Genomic DNA, 19,067 nt, shown 5'->3' on the forward strand with positions numbered 1-19,067 from the left:
ACACTGCGTGTCTTGAAATGCCACTATGCTAGTGTCATGCTCAGTTGGCATGAAGCAGTGTAACAATAATGCAGAACACATGACAGCATCAGACATGGTGCTATTGCTTTCTTAAAGTTTAAAGAGATGTACATTCTGCAAAGATGGTTGGATGCTGTTCACACCAGCGGTAATCTTACATCTGATGAGCACTCATTTTCAGTGGATTGAGTCTGGCAGATATATTCTTGCAGCTCCCTCTTCTTGGTTTTTGCAAATGTCTTCAGTGTCTGTTCTAATTCTTGCTGCTACTCCTAAAGGAGCTTTTTGACTATTTCCTGGAACCCAGGATATGTGCTGCTACACCCAAGTTTGTCAGGGTTTTGAATACTTTTTCTCACACATTTAGAGGTGCTGCCGCTTAGGTCATCACCGTCTTTTATGTGGTGGTCAGCTAGACTGTTTAGCAAATGGTTTTCAGAAATGGAATCACCCTTGCTATTTGTGATATTTCAATTATGAAAGAAGTCCAGGTACATGTGGATTTACTATACGGCTCTAAATGCACAGGGTGTAGTACAATTTACTGTTCTGGCAGTACGTTTCTCAACAGCGTCCACTGCACTCTGGTTGAGTGTTTATGTCCAAATATAGAAATATTTTTTGCCTGGACGATGAGAAAAAAGTCCAAGAAAATTGATGTCCACAGGAAACCAATGTATTGCTTTCATCGTTGGCTTGTTATGCTGACCTTTAGACAAGTCCAGGCGTATTCCAGTAGCCTGAATTTGAAGTCTTTGCAGCCTTTCTGAGATCTTCTTTGGGAGCCTGGTGCAGACAATATTACATTAGTCAAACTGTGCTATTACCACGGCTCACATTAAGCTTAACCTGTGGTCAAGTAATGAAGGGCAGGGGGATTTTCCACAGGAAGAATAGATGTAGCTTGATTCAATTGACTACTGTGTTCCAGTCCACTTTGTGAATCCAATATGAACCCCAGGTTCATACAGTGATGGTAGTGCTCGTAGCCCACCGAGCCTAGCGAGCCAATCAAATTAAATTAAATAGGATTCTGTGGAAACTCTTTTAACCTAGTGGGACATGTAGTGCAGACCTGTAGAGATGTCACTATGGGTCACTGGCTTGTTTTCAAACTGGCAACCGATTTGCTTATTATCAGTGTGCATTAGGAACTTCATCACTGTCACTACTCGGAAGAGATGTGTGTATACACAATAAAGAGCAGGTAGGATAGAGAGAACCACCACAAAACAGAACTATGTTGCTCCAACCCAAACTAGTCGGCTGATACTTGAAATAAAGAGAAGGATCCCTTTCAGGGTACACCCTGAACATTTGTACTTCTAAGTTTGGGTACATCTCACAGCTTAACCTGTGGGAGAAATAATACCAAAGAAACAGTTTTTAAATAAATTGTGTCGTGCAAAGATATTTTTACAGGAGTATTCTTCTGCTTAAAAGTAGGTTTGTGTTGGCTTTTTCTTACCAAAAACAATTTTTACAGTTTTTGAACCCACCTCTTTTACCACTTGGTATGGAGAGGAAAATTGTGAATTTACGGCTGAATTGCGTTTTGATTTGTCATGGGCAAAGTTGACTTTCTTGCCTATGTCTCATTTGATGAAATGCTACCCAGGCGTAAACTTCCCATGTCTTACAGAATTGTAGCATTTGTTTTTCAAAATATGTAGACATCCCAACTAGTATTCTTATTACGCAAACCTAACCCTTTTCCCATGTAAGTTAGAAAATGTGGTCTTTTTTTTGTAGATAATGGACATTCAGGGTTCCAGTAGTAAAACAGTTCCCAAAAAAGGCATATCAAAATGTTGCTGTAAGCAGGGAGTTGGAGCACAATTCCAGCCATGAAGCTGGAAACGTGTGACGCTGAGCCCATCAAGTTGGCATATGGTGCTTCACCTCTTTGCAACAAACAGATGAATGCAAACATGTTGGAATGTTGCTGAAGGCCTAAAAGCAGTGCTTACTTTGTGAAGGTGGCTGTAGGTGGTGGGTACCAGGACTCATTTAAGATGATCACAACTAATTTTTCATCATCATACATTTGTACAAATGCACACATTAGTTATGAATAAAATAATATATACTTTTTAGGTCGAGCCTAGTGGCAGCGTGCATGCACCGCTCGCTCTGCAAGACTGCTGTAGTAGAGTATTGGAGAGAAGCTGCGCCCACTCACTGCCCATATTTTTAATTGGCTTGTGCCATTGTCTTTCGTAAATGCTGTCTTTGGATTCGTTAATAGGCTTGTTAGTCCCTCCTTAGTACAGCCTTGTCTTGATTTATACCCTTCCATGGCGACTGGCCCTTTCACTTCGGTTGTTACACAGGACCTGTGATTTAGTCTGTAAGCACGATTTACTACATTGAGTTTCTCTTACTGCAGACCGGACATGCACTGCTTCAGCTGAAACCGCTAGTGTTTTTTTAAGCAGCACGGCGGCCCCTGTAACACGGGCTCCTGATTTCAATTACTTTAACCTGGCATTATCTTGTTTCTGTTTCAACCCCTCACACTCCCCCCCCCCACCCCCTCCCAAGTAAAAATGGATTTAGAAATGATTAGTGAATTATGTGATGTGAATTCCAGGTAACACATAATCGTTTTCTAATGGACTGAAGCTGACAACAGCACATCTGTGTTACATGTCATATGCACTAAAGCCACCTGACAGGGTTGTTTTCAAAAGCCTGTTTTATCTGTTTTAATAACAACACGACCACTACCACTACCATAAATACCACCACCACAAATTCCACCACCAATACCGTCACCAATACCATCACCACCAATACCACCACCATTACACAACACCCAATACCACCACCAATACTACTACCAACAATACCACCATCACCGCCATCAACAATACCACCACCAGTGCCACCACTTCAACCAATACCATCAATGCCACCACCAAAACCCCCGTACCACCACCAGTACCACCAATATCACCATCACCACCACCAGTACCACTACCACCAATCCGACCACCACCAATGCCACAATCACCAATACCAAAAGTACCACCACCTCCATCAATACCACCAGCAATAATACCAATGCCACCACCAATACCTCCACCACCAATACCACCACCAATCCAACCACTACCAATCCAATACCACCACTACCAATAACAATACCACCGCCAATCCCACCACCAATACCACCACCACTACAAGTGCTACCCATTCCAATACCACTGCCACCAATACCACCACCAATACCACCAGCAATACCGCCACCAGCACCACCACCATCACCAATACCACCACCACAAATATCAGTAGCACCAATAAAAATACCACCACCACCGCCAGCAATACCACCACCAATAACACAACCACCACCAATTCCACCAATACCACCACCATCAATACATCCACCAATACCACTAATTTCACCACCAATACCACCACCAAAACAACCTCCACCACCACCCCAATCCCACCTCCACCAATACTATCAGTACCACCACTAACACTACCGCTAATACCATCACTAATACCACCACCACCAGCAATACCACCACCACCACCAATGCTACCCACCACCAATACCACCGTCAATACCACCACCAAATCCACAACCACCCTACTACCAATACCACCATCACCACCACTACAATGCCACCACCAATGCCACCACCACCACCAATGCCACCACCACCAAATACCCCCACCACCACCAATACTCCTACCACCAATACTCCCAATATCACCACCACCAAAATCCCAAATACCACCACCATTACCATCACCACTGATACCACCAATGCCAACACTAACAGTACCACCAATACCACCTCAGCATCTCTCGCTCACTAGTAATAGCAGGGGCACTGTACGAGGCCGGAGCTGCACCTGAGACTATCCCTCCCTCTCTCCATCCCTCCATGCCTGCCATAAAGCACAGCCCGCACTGCACCAGGAGATAAAGCCAGGGCTCTACTACAGCTGAAGTGTTTTTTAATAGGCCAAAGATAGCAATGACATTACGCAATGCCACACTGCACACTCAAATTACGGGGAGGGCAGGAAATAGACCCACCTCCCGCTCTTCCTCCCGAGCCGTGACAGTGTAATTACGAGCTAAAGGTTTTGGAGCATTTTGTTAGTTTTTATAGCTCAGATCATATGTAGCTCTCACTTCACACTTTGTGTCTGTGTAATTTACAACACTTTCACATCTTCTTCACTGCACTATTTATCACTACTTTGATGACACTGCAGGCCGGTCTCTTCCTCTGATATTTACAATCTAACAAGCGGTAGAGAAGGCCCTTTATTGCAATGCAATAGGCCTTGCATTTGCGAGAGTTTAAGCTATTAGTATTGTTAATTACAATGCCTTTTATTTATGTTTTAAAACCCAAAATATGAATAAAAGGCATTGTCATTTACAGTGCCAGTAGCTCAAACGTGCGTTAATGCGAAACCTATTGCATTGCAAATTCTTGTTTATATTTATGCTTTACAAATGTGCAAATTCATGTATTACTTATAGTTAGGTTGTATACATTCCTTATATTTAGGCTTATAATACATATAGGGCATTACATAAATAAGTATTTGACTACATTCTTATGGGTCTCTATTTATTATGATAACTTATATCACAATATATAAACATGATTATACAGAAAGTTTATGTAAAAGTTAACTATTCAATAAACACATTACTTTAAAAAAAATTACAAATACATAAACCTAAAATAAAAAATAAATAATACTGATTAATAGGAAAAGGCTAACAAAAATAATATGGATATGTATCTCTATATACATTTTTATACTTGAGGAATAATAAATATATTAAAAACACAAAGAAATAAAAAAGATATATGCATACATATATGTATAACTTCATTATATCCAAATATAAATAGATCGATATATCAGTGACATATTAGGTGATGTATGTACGCTTATGGGTTTATTTTCCTATAATAACACATCTGTCACAATATGAATATATCAATATTTTCTATAAGTGCTTCACTACTGTAATATTGGGGGACAAATATATATTAAACAACATAGTACATACAATTAAAAAAAATTGATTTACTGCAAAAATAGAAAGCCCGATTTTGTAAATATTTTTCCATCCTTGTACATATTGGATTTTATATAGGACAATTTTATTTTTTCTGATTATTTCCCATATCCGTATCATGTTAAAATCTCTATGTACGTATACCTCTTATGTGTGGTTATGTATCTACATATTTATATATTTTGCTCCCACTGCAGTAAAAAAGTTATCTGATTTAACCACCACTCTTACTCATCCTATTCCTCTTCAAAATATCCTCTACCCTCTAGCTCACCCCAAACCTCCCAAATAATCCTTTCGAAACAATTCACTCCTCAAACCATCCTTCATTAGGTTTCGCCTGCCCAGCATTTGCGCTGAGCTTGCAAAGTACTTTGTATTAAAAAAAAAAACTTAACAGGGACTTACTGCCTTCGATTTGTTTGTATGCTTGTCACTCTGTTTTCCTTGGTTACTGTTGGTTAAACCATGCTATTTCCTGTTGTATTTATTCTTCTCTTTGTATGTTTTCATATCAGTGGCACTTGGATCAAGTATTGCATTTGAACGTTTCCTCCTCCTTTTATGGCATAACTTTTTTCTTTGTGGTTAAGCATGTTTGGCATCTGTACCTCCCAAAGGTATTGGAACGCTTTACATTAGCTCCAGTTCCTTTAAACAGACACATTCATTTTTGTATGCACAGGGAGATTGTCATTTGCCCAGAATTAAGAACGCCAAATCCTCTCTCAAGAGAACGCCACATCGTCTCCCTAGCCTTGGCCTCAGTTCCACATATTGCGATTGCGCCCAAATCTCTTAATCTCCCCGTGGCAGCCCACATTTGCTGTTGATTGCCCGTAAACCTTCCACCTGTCTTTGCTTGCCCATGCCGAACTCCTGTTGCAGCAAACAGCTGAATACAAAGTTCCCCAGGGAAGGTGTGACAGAGTGGAGAAAAGAGTAGGTATCACTAGTAAAGTGACTGGAAGGGATCCCTTGTCGGAACTTAGAGAGCCTCACACACCCAGAGTATTAGGTGTGAAACACACCCTGACTGGAGGGTGTCCACTGTCATCATCGACTCACTGCCCCTCGACAGACCGGCGCTGCAATGTCTGACGGAGCACCCAAAGGCACTCTTTTGGCGGGGTTCTTTTGTTCCTTGCCAATGGTGGATGTGAGTGAGGATGAAAGAAAGTGTAGTCGGTGCAAACGTGAGTGAAAGTTAAAAAGGGTAGTCAGTCCACACTGACTTTTATTAACGTGGCTGATTCCCTGGTTAAAAGGGGTGAGAGGGGAGCTAGAGACCGTATAGGTATACAGAAAACTAACTCAACTCCCTGGTGTGGTCAACATGTTTCTCGCCAACCGGCGATTCGTCAGGACCTCAACAAAGTACTACACAAAGACACATGCTCATTCACTTTGAAGAAGGCAGATACAACCTCTCTGGGTCGAAGGAAAAAGAGGGCCAAGGGGTCCTGCTCTATTTAGGCGACCTAGAGGTAGGGTAAAAAATATATAGGTTAGAAAAGAACAGAACAAGTCAAGTCAAATCTCACTTAAGTGACTTTCCGTTTAGAAGATATAACGTGACTTTGGTGATAAATCTCCACACTGTGAGGGGGGGTTTACGTGATGAGAAAACAGTCGTACCGGACATTGGGTGGAAATTCCCTTCTAAATCGGTCTAATAATGGCACGGTTAAAGTCTCACATTGGAGGTATCCCAGAGTGCTATTCAAACACTAAACTGAGGTGTGAAGCCAAAACTTTCAAGAGGACACCCATTCCTAGGAAAAAAGCAGGCATGTTCTTACCCTAAGGGAAATGATTAGGGCCTCGCAGCATACTCCCGTGAGGCCAGCGCTGTTAGGTTAGATGAACCTATGGGGTATGTAAGGGAGGTAAAAGTTGGCGTCTAGTCCAGCAGGGTAGGGTTGAGGAGATATGGTGCTGGAGGCTGGTTGGAAAAGTGACCTCCATGGTGAAACTCTGGTTATCGTTAGGTGTAGGTGCCAAATTAAATGCCAAAATGGATTAAATTCCAAAAACATGGACGCGGTGTGCATACTCTATCAAACCCGGGCTTGGCTGGAGTATGATACTAAGATCAAACTGCATACTCCAGTCTCCAGCGTAATGCCAAAGAAGGGCGCTAGGGTAAAGGACTTCAAAGCGTTGATCCCAGCCTACCGAGTGAAAATAGAGGTGAGTGGGAGTCAGTTCACCTCATGCATAGTGTTTATATGTCACTCGCGCTGTGTTCAGAGAATGACTCACGCCGAATTTAGCCTTCAGGAGGTAGAAATAACCCGGGGGCATGGGAGACGCAGCGGAACCAACGAGGAGGGGAGGAGGATACACCCCAGGGTACTGCCCTCACTCCGTTCGATTCATATCCATGCTGCGTGGGAAGGGGGAAGCGGTGATGTTAAGGTTTGGCGTAAAGTACGCTGCTGCCAGTGCCCACCGACTAGCGGGACAAATTGAGGTTGTGTTAAAATAGTGGAGACTCTCAGCAATACTAGTTAAATCGCCGGGAGCCATGCCGGGTGCTATCCGTAGAGCTGAGCTTAAGGCAACTGCACGAGCCTCGGGGATTAGAGTAGGAGCTTACCTTAAGTCAGGCGCTGGGTCGGCGGGACACCTACCCCTCACGCTCACGGCACCTGGTCAGGGTGCAGAGCAGCTGGTGAGGAGTCCCTCCGGTGACCGCCTATATGTAGGTAGTTGTCCTTTGACGTCAGGGCTGCATCGGTAGTGGCGCGCCTGTCGCGCGCTATACACTAAAATACATTATTCTAAATCATCTCCATTGGTACATTCATCATCATTTTCCTCAGGTAATTTAGGTGACCAGTCTGCCTCAGTGTTAAACGGCCTCCTGGAATGTACTCAACCTTCAAATGAAGTTCATGTAATTTTGCTGGTAATCTGTCGGAGTGTTCTGTAGATTGCTCTATTTTCCTTCCTGATAGAATGTCTACTCATGTCTGTGATCATTTCTTAGAACGAATGGCCATCCCAAATAAACACCACAGATACTCCAACATGTCCTTTATCGATGTTTGAGTATCTACATTCTTCTTGCCTCAATGTTCTAGCGGCAAAGCCTGCTGAGTATTCATTGTTCCCTTATACCTGACTTAGGAGTGCACTTAACCCATAGGTGCTTACTTGCACTGTAATTCAACCTTCCCTCCGTGAAAGCATTTAACGCAGGTGCCTGGAAAATCACAGATTTGATCCTATCAGGCACATCTTTGTTGCCAATTCGTTAAGTTGTGGAAGTGAAACCGCAACATCGTTTAAAGCTGATTGAGGATTTATGGGACAGTGAAGAAGTCAGTTCATGCTGTCTACTAGCTCTCAGCTGGTCATCATATAAGTTCCAAATCGTTCTGAATGCCAACCATTCCATAATAGAACACACCATGAAATACCCATCGGTCCCGCACCACCTCTTCCTTGTGGTATTACTGTTGGTGTATTAAAGTATTTCTACTATCTTTCAGACAGTTAAGGCAGGCTAAACTTCTCTGTTAGTGTTGATAATAGAATGAAAAAAATGGACCGATTTTGTTCAAAATAAGCAGATGTGTGATGCTACCTTCCAAGTACTGGAAGTTCAAGAAATAGCCACACTTGTCCATTTGCCACCCTAATGTAATTCCAGATAAGGCAACGATCAATTCAAGTTGATCGGGGATCCCACACCAAAAATGTTTTAAGCCTTCGGACTCAATGTGTGTGGCTCTCTGTCGCTCTTTAATATGAGATTGTTTTCAGTTTGTCCTCCCCAATACCAGACCCATAGTCTGAGTCTGCTTTCCCTGCCGAGTTAAATATTTACAGAAGTGTCGTCGGGTGAGTACACAGATATTCACCCAGGCTACCTTGAGCCCTTGACTGTCTGCAGCTTCTCCACAGCAGAGATACTCTGTAATGAGAAAAACTAGCAGAAATCACCATGATAAATGAAGTGTGACTGTCTACTCCTGAGCACAAGAAATTAAGATGTAAATTAACTTTCTGTAATTCCATGTTTTGTAAAAATCAAACTTCATTCGCCTTTGTTCTTTTGTGCGGCAGCACCATTGTAGCAATTTGTAGGCGTTTTGGTTTCTTCATGACGGAAATGCTGAAAATCAAGCAGTGGGCTTTCACGGTTACTTTAATTGTAAAATAGGCACGTTTTTTTTAAATGCAAGTCCATATGTTGTTCTTGTATAAATATGTGTTTTCTGTTGTTTTTTTTAAATCTTAGGGACCTTGCTGCGAGAAACTGCCTTGTGGGTGAAAACAATGTTCTGAAAATCAGTGACTTTGGTATGTCTCGTCAGGAAGATGATGGAATCTACTCATCTTCTGGTTTGAAGCAGATTCCCATCAAATGGACTGCTCCAGAGGCTCTCAACTATGGTAAGGCGATATGGTCTCTTCTTTTATACAGTGAGTATGGCTTCTAGCACAGTCCTACCTCATGATGACTATACACAAGTCAATGCTCCTTCTTCTGTCTTTCTTTTTTGTCACTCACCATAAAATACATGTCAGTCCATAACCGATTATCTTGCTTTACAACAAACTCTCGGGGCATATCCTAGCTTAGAATGATCTCAAGACCTTCCTGACATGTAAAACCTGTACCGTTTAACAGCCCTCTTGTTAGTCAGTCTGGCCGCTGGACATATGCTGCATTACAGGACTAAATTATGCTTTAAGAAAATGCTAATTATGTGGCAGTATTACATCGCTGTTGTGTTATTTTAAAACAGATTCATCTAAAAGGTCGTGTGTCAAAGTACACAGGTTTCTAAAGAAAGAAGAGTATAGACTTTCGGTACATATACATGGGGGAGAAGGAGGTATACAATGCTAGATCCCCCTCCGAATACGTATCATGAAAAACAAAACCCAAGGTCTTGGGTCAAGAGATCTAGCTTGTAGCTGGGCTATTGGCCAATGTAGTCAGACCGAGCCCAAAAAGGAAGAAAAAAACATCTTTTTTGTTGAGTACCCTCACTCACCGGGGTTGCCCCACGGTGACATGCTTCATCATTGGGGCCATCCCAGTTCTCTATGAACTGGGGCGTGCTACGACTTGCGATCTACGTAGGAGCAATATTTTGTGAAGGACTATGTGTGGTGTACAGTGTAATGGAGTGGGTGTGAGTGATTTAAAAATACTGTGCTAGTGGTCCTAAACAATTTTATTCTTACTCCTAGGTTGGTATGATTTAAAAATAGGGTGTAATACTGTGTACCAGCTGTAATGGAGATGGAACCAGTGTTTTTAGGTCAACATGTTTCAAGCTTCCCCTAGCTTTTCTTCAGGACCACACAGGCACCAGCCGTGTATATGCCACTCCTGTTTAAACCCTAATAGGAAAACACCTATATAAATAATAAATGGACGCTGCTACTAATACAAGCATGCGTGAGAAAACATATACATACGATTTCTACTCCTCCTATATCTATAATATAATAAGGAAAGCATTAGAGGTACACTCCCCTCTCTCATCAGAGTAGGGGTACATAGCTTCCTTCATGCCGGACTTAATATGACAGTAAAAACACACACAGTATTTAGCACACAAAACATGTAGTAGTTGATTAATTGTCAAAGTGCCTACTCGCACTTCATGGTCTCTGGGGGGGGCGGTGACTCCCTTCGAAATATTCCTAACGTTCCAGGATGAGAGAAAACATAATGGCGGTTGTCGTTATTTTCTAACGTTCCAGGATGAGAGAAAACATAATGGCGGTTTTCATTATTTGTTTGAAAGTCGGGTAGTCAAGTTTAGAATTGGTATTGAGCCATCGTAAGCTCGACTGACCTCCAAGGTTAGCGGTACCTGTAAAGAGAAGGATTCACTTACTTCTAACTAGGAGCTTTATTTGCTAAATACTGTGTGTGTTTGTACTGTCATATTAAGTCCTGTGTTATTTATATGTGTGAATTCACGCAATAGTTCACCTTGAGCATTTGATACTCAGCACATCACCGGACCCTGTGAGTTTGCATGCACCAATATGGAGCAACTTTTCACCCATATTTTAAGTGCGGCATGAAGGAAGCTATGTACCCCGACTCTGATGAGAGAGGGGAGTGTACCTCTAATATTTTCCTTATTATATTACAGATATACTGCGAGGAGTAGAAATTGTATGTATATGTTTTCTCACGCATGCTTGTATTAGTAGCAGCGTCCATTTAGTATTTATATATGTGTTTTCCTATTAGGGTTTAAACAGGAGTGGCATACACAGGGCTGGTCCCTGCGTGGTCCTGAAGAAAAGCTTTGGGAAGCTTGAAACATGTTGACCTAAAAACACTGGTTCCATCTCCATTACAGCTGGTACACAGTGTTATACCCCATTTTTAAATCGTACCAACCTAGGAGCGATAATAATAATAAAATTGTTTAGGCCCCAATAATGAAGCATGTCACCGTGGGGCAACCCCGGTGAGTGAGGGGACTCAAGAAAGAAATTTTTCTACCTTTTTGGGCTCTGTCTGACCACATTGGCAAATAGCCTAGCCACAAGCTAGATCTCTTAACCCAAGACCTTCAGTATAGACTTTCACCTGATCCCACTGTAAATGCTGTTTCCAAACACATTACATTTTTTTCTTCCTGCATGGAAGCTCATGAACAAAATCTTATTTGCTAGGGCCCTTTTTTACTCCAAGAGTAAATAAAATAGTCTCTAACGTGAGAAAGTTGAGCTGTGCTGCGGCACTCGTAAGAAAACAAGCCTAGCTAGATGAAGAAGGCTTCCTCTTTTGTTCTACCTATCTCAGTTATGTTTCTTTGGTGTCCAAACTTGACTGTAAAAGCTGTTAACAAAGAGCCCTCCTGAACAGTATTATCAGAGGGGTAACGCAAAATGAGGCATCTTTATGACATGAGAACTACATTTTGGTTGATGTGCCACCTTAGATTCTAAGGTGTGGTGCTCACCTGGTTAATTGTTTTCTAAACCGCTATAAACTAGTCATGATGCGCACACATTATGAATCCCTTTTTCATTCCTGTCTGGGCATGTCCCAAGGATCCATTTTTAGCTCCAAAATGATTTCTTCTTATACGTGGGACCACTGAGGTTAATAATGGACAGTTCAGAGGTTTCAGTACACCAATATGTGGCAAAGATTAAAATCTGTATGAAAATAATCACAGCTTTTCACACTGCTCGATGAAACGTCACCTGTGGAACGATTCTAATTTCTTGAGGTTATACCTTAAAATCCAAAATTCCTTGTACTTCATCAAATGAATTCCAAACTGCTCGAGGATTAGTTGGCTGTATTGAACCTCCCTCAATCTATATCTCCCTGGATCCTAAAGTAAAATATGGTTTTTAGGTTTGTTCCTCGTCTGACCATGTCTTCTGACATTTATCAAATGTCATATCCTCCAAACTTGCTCTGTAGTCAATCAGAAAACTTAAAACACTTCTTCAGCCTTCAAACGTACACCTTGCGAATACGCGTTGTTAAGCTCTACGCGAATGCTACCCCAGTGGAACCTACAAATTTCAGCCAATAGGCACTTAAAGTGATTCTACACTCATCTCCCAGACTCATCTTGAGGAAGAGAAATTGACCACATCACTGCTGTATTTAGAGAATTACATTTGTTTCCCCTGAGAGAAGAATTCAATTCAAGTTGACATGCATCACATTTATAGCCCTGAGACTTGAACAACTAGAAAAACTTCAGTTTTTGTGTGCACATTTCGGTCAACGTAGAAGACTGGTAGAAAAACACTTTTAGACTGGAGACCACACAATTTACGCACTGTGCTATAGCATTGTATGTATGTATGTATGTATGTATGTATGTATAAATTATTTTATAGCGCGCTCCGTTACGCGGGTAAAGGAGAGGTAGACAGTCAGACATACAAGAAAAACTTAACTTACACTCTTGAACAGATGAGTTTTCAAATGCTTTTTAAAAACAGCCACTGAGGACATAGATCGTAGCTGGAGAGGGAGAGCATTCCAGGCCCGGGCCCCGATCACTGAGATCGATTGGCCACCAAGTCTTGCTCGTTTAAAACGGGGGAGATACAATTTGAACAGGTGGAGGATCTGAGGGGACGTGCAGGAACATAGCTGGTAAATCTCTTCCTCAGATACAGGGGGCCTTGATCATGGGAAGCACGAAACGCAAGCACCAGTGATTTGAATAGAATGCGTTGGGCAACCGGAAGCCAGTGGAGCGTGCGCATCTCAGAACGAACGCTCTTCCATCTCGGGATGTTAAGCAGGAGTCGGACTGCCGCATTCTGGATGATTTGAAGGCGTTTTACCAAATAGGCCGGGATGCCACTGAACAATGCATTCACATAATCCAGCCTGGCCAGTATAAGTGCTCTAGCAACCATCTCCTTAGCATCCCTAGGGAGCAGAGGGAAGAATTTGCGGAGCATTTTTAGGGTAGCAAAACAGGTGCCTGTAAGTTTTTTAATGTGGACCTCAAATTTGAGATCCTCTGTGAACCAGATGCCGAGGTTTTTTGCTGGTCTTCCCATCTCTTTTGGGCAAGGAATGTTTGGAGGCCACAGTGAGTTCTTAAACGAGGTGGGGAAGGAACCATAGAAAAGAACTTCAGATTTTTCCTCGTTGCATTTCAACTGGGCCTGTGTTAACCAGCGAAATACAGCGGACAAGCACAGATGGACAACCGATGTATCCAGATTATCATCCGGCCAGGTAAACAACAGTTGGGTATCGTCTGCATACCCTATTATCTTGGCCCCAAACTGTTCTGCCAGAAAAACCAGGGGGGTTATATAGACATTAAACAGCAGGGGGCTAAGAGTAGACCCCTGCGGCACCCCTGTAAGCAGTGGTTTAGGTTCAGAGGCGTGAGGAGGCATCCAGACCTGCTGAGTCCTATCGGACAGAAAGGAGGATAGCCAATCTAAGACAACCCCCCCAATACCAATGGCCGACAACCGGCGGAGAAGGAGCTCATAGGGGACGGTATCGAACGCGGCAGAGAGGTCCAATAAAATTAGGACCGCTCTGCCACCTCCGTCCAGACATTCCCGAATTGACTCAGTCATCTCCACCAGCGCCGTCTCAGTACTATTCGCTGCCCTGAAGCCTGATTGAGCGGGATGGAGAGCATTGGAGATGTCAACAAAGTTCTCCAGTTGCTGAAGGACTACTTTCTCACAAATTTTCGTAAGTGCCGGAAGAAGGGAGATGGGACGGTAGTTCCCAGGAACCGACACGTCCAGTCCAGGTTTCTTCAGAAGCGGCAGCAGCTTGGCCTGTTTCCAAGCTGCCGGCACCTCTCCAGTGGCCAAGGAGAGGTTAACTATCTGCGTGATCTCAGCGCAGACTGTTTCCGCCACCTCCGACAGCACCCGGGCCGGACACGGATCGGCTGGGGAGCCAGACTTCAGAGACTGAAGGAGAGGGAGAACGGTACACTCCTCAATTTGCACAAAGTTCGTAAAGTGCTGCCTTGAATTTGGACATAATGAAGGGTCCAAATCAGCGGCTAGGTAGTCGGCTGGGAGGGCCGCTAAAAGGTCCTGCTGAATCCTTGTTATTTTCGTAATGAAAAAAGCGGAGAGTTCCTCACACCATTGCGCAGAGGACGGGAGTGGAACAGCATCAGCCACAGGGGACAAAAAACTTTTAACAATAGAGAAAATCTCTCTGCTATTGTTATCAGCCTTGGCAATGCGCCCTGCATAGAAATTCCCCTTAGCTACCTTGATGGCTGCATAATAATCTTTCTGGGCGAGTCGCAGAGCGGATTTAGCCTCAGAGCTATATCCACATCTCCAAGCTCGTTCCAATTTTTTACACCCCAGTTTCCGTTCTCTCAGTTCCGGGGAGAACCAAGGTTGGGAGGGAGAGCGCCTAGCTCTGCACACCGTACTTTGCTTAGTAGAGGTGATAGTCGCCTCCCGAGCCCACTCATTAAACTCACATACTGCTACGTCTAAACATGAGTTAAGTTTTGGGCGGGTGCTGGACAAAGCCTGTCTGAACTCGAGTACATTAATCTTTTGGGGGTGACTGATGAGAGATGGAAGACTGGGTTCGGGCAATTCCCACATGAATCTGACCAAATCATGGTCCGACCATGTAGTCTTTTCCACAGTAACCGACTGAATGGGAAAATTAGAGCAGACCAGGTCGAGAAGATGACCACCCACATGCGTTGCACCAGTGACCCATTGATTCAGCTGAGCAAGCTTGAGGATTTCACCAAGTCTTCGGGCTTCCGGGGCGTCCGGAACATCCATATGGATATTTAAGTCGCCGACCAGCAGAAACTTGGGAAAGCTTAGGGCACGGGGCACTATGTATTCTTCTAGGGAATCCAGAAACTGGTTAGGCTGACCCGGTGGCCTATAGATCAAAGATCCGCCCAAGGTAAAGTGAGGCGAAGTTTTTATAGAGAAATGAAGAACCTCTGCCCTGGCATCTGCAATCGGAGGCTCAGAGGTGAGGCTCCACCACTCCCTAAAAACAACTGCTATCCCCCCCCCTCTACCTAAGGGGCGATCAACCCCAGCTATCTTGAAACCCCTGGGGACAGCAAGTTCCACACTGGGAGCGGACGTGTTAGTCATCCACGTCTCCGTGAGGAACAATACATCCAATTGGCCTTCCCCAAGTAATTCAAAAATATCTGCGGCATGCCTCACCGCAGATCTGGCATTGATCAAACCCGCCCGGATGTTGGGGGCAGGGGCGTCAATGACCAGATGTGAAGGAAGGGAGGGTTGGGGGAAGAAGCCACAGTGGGGGCATGTAGTCAAAGCACCATCAGGGACTACCCGAGGGCAGGGTAGACCCTTAGCAGGGGGGCCAGACTCCACAAAGCACAGCGCGAGTACCTGCGTTTCTCTAACGAAGGGATCCCAGGAAGGCGCCGAGCAGTATGGCAGGCCCTGGGCCCGTCCGAGGCACGGACGGGCACAGACGGGCCCTCCTTTGGCGCTCCTTCGGCGCGCAGTCGGCGCGCCCGCTGCGCACCCTATGGGGGACCATTATTTAGCACCCAAGCCCCTCCCCGAGCTGGACCGCTACCTCCCGACCAGCCAGGGACCGGGCCTCACTCAAGATGGCGCCGCCCGACCTGTCCCTCCACTACAATCGGCACAAAACAGCCGCGGTGGACCAGGGCACAGGGGAAATAGGAAACAGTGCAGGTATTTAAAACGCTTTCAATTTAATTAAAAAAATACATACAACACAATTCGTCAGGCAATTGAGTGTAAGGAAGTAAAAATGATGATTTTTATAAATAGCGCTACAGATAAAGTGCAGCAAAGCGAGAGAGCAGAAGAGTTAAACTCGCAGTCTGCTCGTCTTTTCTCCAGCAGCGTTTCTGAGTGCTGCCACCACAAAGATCAGCCACCATTGTAGTCAATCTCCAGACCAGCCCCGCCTTGTGGAACTCTTTGCAGGAAGAACAGAGATGCATTAAAGGTCTGGCTCTGAACCAGAAAAAGCTAAAACAACATCCATGTTCCTTATTTCAACCAGTAACATTTCTTTCCTTGCTACACCAGTCTTCCTTCTTTGCACATTCCCTTGTTTCCACTCTGCTTCCTTATCCACTCAGTCATTCCATTGGCCATCCTTTTCCTGTCACGCTACCTCTTCTCCATCCCCTTCCTCACATCCAACCTTCACCTACTGATCCTGTCTGTCCTTTCTACAACCCATCACCTGTGCTCACCCTATGCTCCTATTCTGTTCCATGGTTTGTTTCAGGGCTCTCCCACCTTTGTTTGTTATGCCTTCCGAGGCTTGACCTTCTTCTATTGTTTACTTGTTCAGCTGAATATTTATTTCCATGAAATCATTACAAAGGGATTATAGATGTCTCAAGTTGTTATGTGGGTGGTGTGCAGACACCTTCTTGGTAGAGCTGCACTTCATTAAAATGTAAAATAAATAAAATATTTACTATTCTGTAGGTGGTCTTTGCAAACTTGATAAAGGTTTGCCTGCTTTCCTTTATTGCATGAGCACATTAAGTAAAATGTTTATAGCTTTTTGTACAAACGTTTATGTTATGTTAATATTTATTTATTGAGCGCATTATCACCTGCTGTTTCTTGGTGCTGGCGGTAGAATTTCTGACAATGAGCAGAGAACAGAAAATAAATGACCAGCATAAGCTAGAATGAAAATCCATGTTCATAAAACCTTAGTGAAAAGAGGCATAATTGGTCTGTGACCAAAAGAGAGAGTGGGAGGGATATCGCCATACAGGAAAAGCTGCTGCTACCCATTCCGACTTCCTTAAATCTAGGGACTACCAGCTGAAACTACGAAGAGAAGCAAACATCACATACTGGACACTACTTTGAGTTTTTTTCTTAAATTTGAAGTCCCCCAGCTGGACCAAGGCTACTGTTTGTTCATTGTCACCAGCCCCACGCATATCAAGAACAGAGAGCATAGCCGACTCAGTATTATTGGCTTGGTGAAAGCCTGCCTGAAGGGGGTCAAGAAAATTAGTTGACTGTAAATGGTGAACTTATTCCTTAGCTGCTCGTGCTTCCAACACTGTCAAAGGAAATGCTAACCGGGAAATAGAGAGAGAATGTTTTAAGGATAGGGGATCTTAGCGTTGCTTTTCTGTAGTGGGATTATGACAGCCTCTTTAAAGAATCTCTGTACCATTCCCCGAGAGAGGGAATCATTTAGGATAGGAACAGACAGGCAATTGCTGACGGAAGAGGTTTCAGAATGTTAGGAGGGGAGATGTCCAAAGGGGGGGCAGATTTCACCTTAGACATCAAGGATGCTAAGCGATCTGTTTTTGATCGGAGAGACTTTATGCAAAGTGACAGGATTTGTTACGGACACAGAAAGTGACAACACAGGCTCTGTGTGAATATTAGGAATAGTTTCTTAATTTTGTCTATTTTATCTATGAAGTAGCCATTCAGCAAACCCCAAAACTCCTGACTGGGTGCGATTGGCTGGGCTATTCTTCCAGAGACTGAAAGTTCATTTGTTGTTTAAAGTATTTCTTTTGTGTCTTGATAGATGTGATGGTTTTATCAGTCAATCAGAATCTGTATAATGCGGCTAATCACCTGTGAAGGTATCCAGGCACTCAGTGTGCTGTTGCAGGGAGCTCAGTTAAACAGCCTGGTCTCGAGTAGGGGTTGGGCGGTAAATTCCGCTCCGCCGGCAGAGTTTGTTGAGGTTTGCCACTCCATGCTCTCCTTGGAACACAGATTTTGGCAAAAACTCTGCCAAGCCATGGGGAGGAGGAGTTCCCAAAGATCAGCACTTCTGTCTTGTCTGTGTTGCATTGTAGGCAGTTTTCTTTCATCCAGTTGGCGATGCTAGTCAGGCACCTGCAGAAGTTAGTCAGGCTGGCAGAGGGGTGTTCTGATAGTGAGAGCATGAGCTGGGTATCACCGGCGTATGATATCAAGTTCAGTCTGTGCAATCTGATGTTCGCCAAGGGAGTCATGTAGGTGTTGAACAAGGGTGGAGCTGAGGGATGAACCTTGAGGGACACCACAGATTATGATCTTGGGTTCCAAGGTGAAGGGAGGAAGGCAGATTCTCTGCGTTCTTCTGGTGAGGAAGGCAATCCACTTGACGGTATCTTCTTGGATTCAAATGTTCTGAAACCTCTTGATCAAGGTGTGGTGTGATACTGTGTCAAACACGGCTGAGAGGTCCAGTAGGATCAGTGCTGCAGTTTTTCCTTGGTCAAGGAGGGATCTGATGTCGTCTGTGGCTGCAATCAGGGTGGTTTTGGTGCTGTGGTTGGTGCAAAATACAGATTGGGAATTGTTCAGAAGATGATTGTTCTACAAGTAGGTGGTTGATGCCAGCACAGAGATGGGGCGGTAGTTCTTGAGTTTGTTGGGGTTGGCAGAAGAAGGTTTCCTCAGTGGGAGCTTGATGTCTGCGTATTTCCATTCTTCGGGGACGATGGCCCTGGTGATGGATGAATTGAGGATAGCGGTG

The 19,067-nt window shown here is 44.0% G+C and overlaps 1 protein-coding gene across 1 annotated transcript in view; it reads left to right on the top strand.

Annotated features, from left to right (window-relative positions):
* FER (FER tyrosine kinase) overlaps positions 1–19,067 on the top strand; it is a 1,097,899-nt gene that overhangs the window by 1,022,208 nt on the left and 56,624 nt on the right. Inside the window, exon 17 of the mRNA XM_086961004.1 lies at positions 9,339–9,493. Within this exon, the coding sequence (XP_086817130.1) occupies positions 9,339–9,493 (155 nt within the window). The remainder of the gene's footprint in view (positions 1–9,338; positions 9,494–19,067) is intronic.

The sequence above is a fragment of the Lissotriton vulgaris genome, chromosome 3_1, assembly GCF_964263255.1.
Source record: "Lissotriton vulgaris chromosome 3_1, aLisVul1.2, whole genome shotgun sequence".
Taxonomy (NCBI): domain Eukaryota; kingdom Metazoa; phylum Chordata; class Amphibia; order Caudata; family Salamandridae; genus Lissotriton; species Lissotriton vulgaris.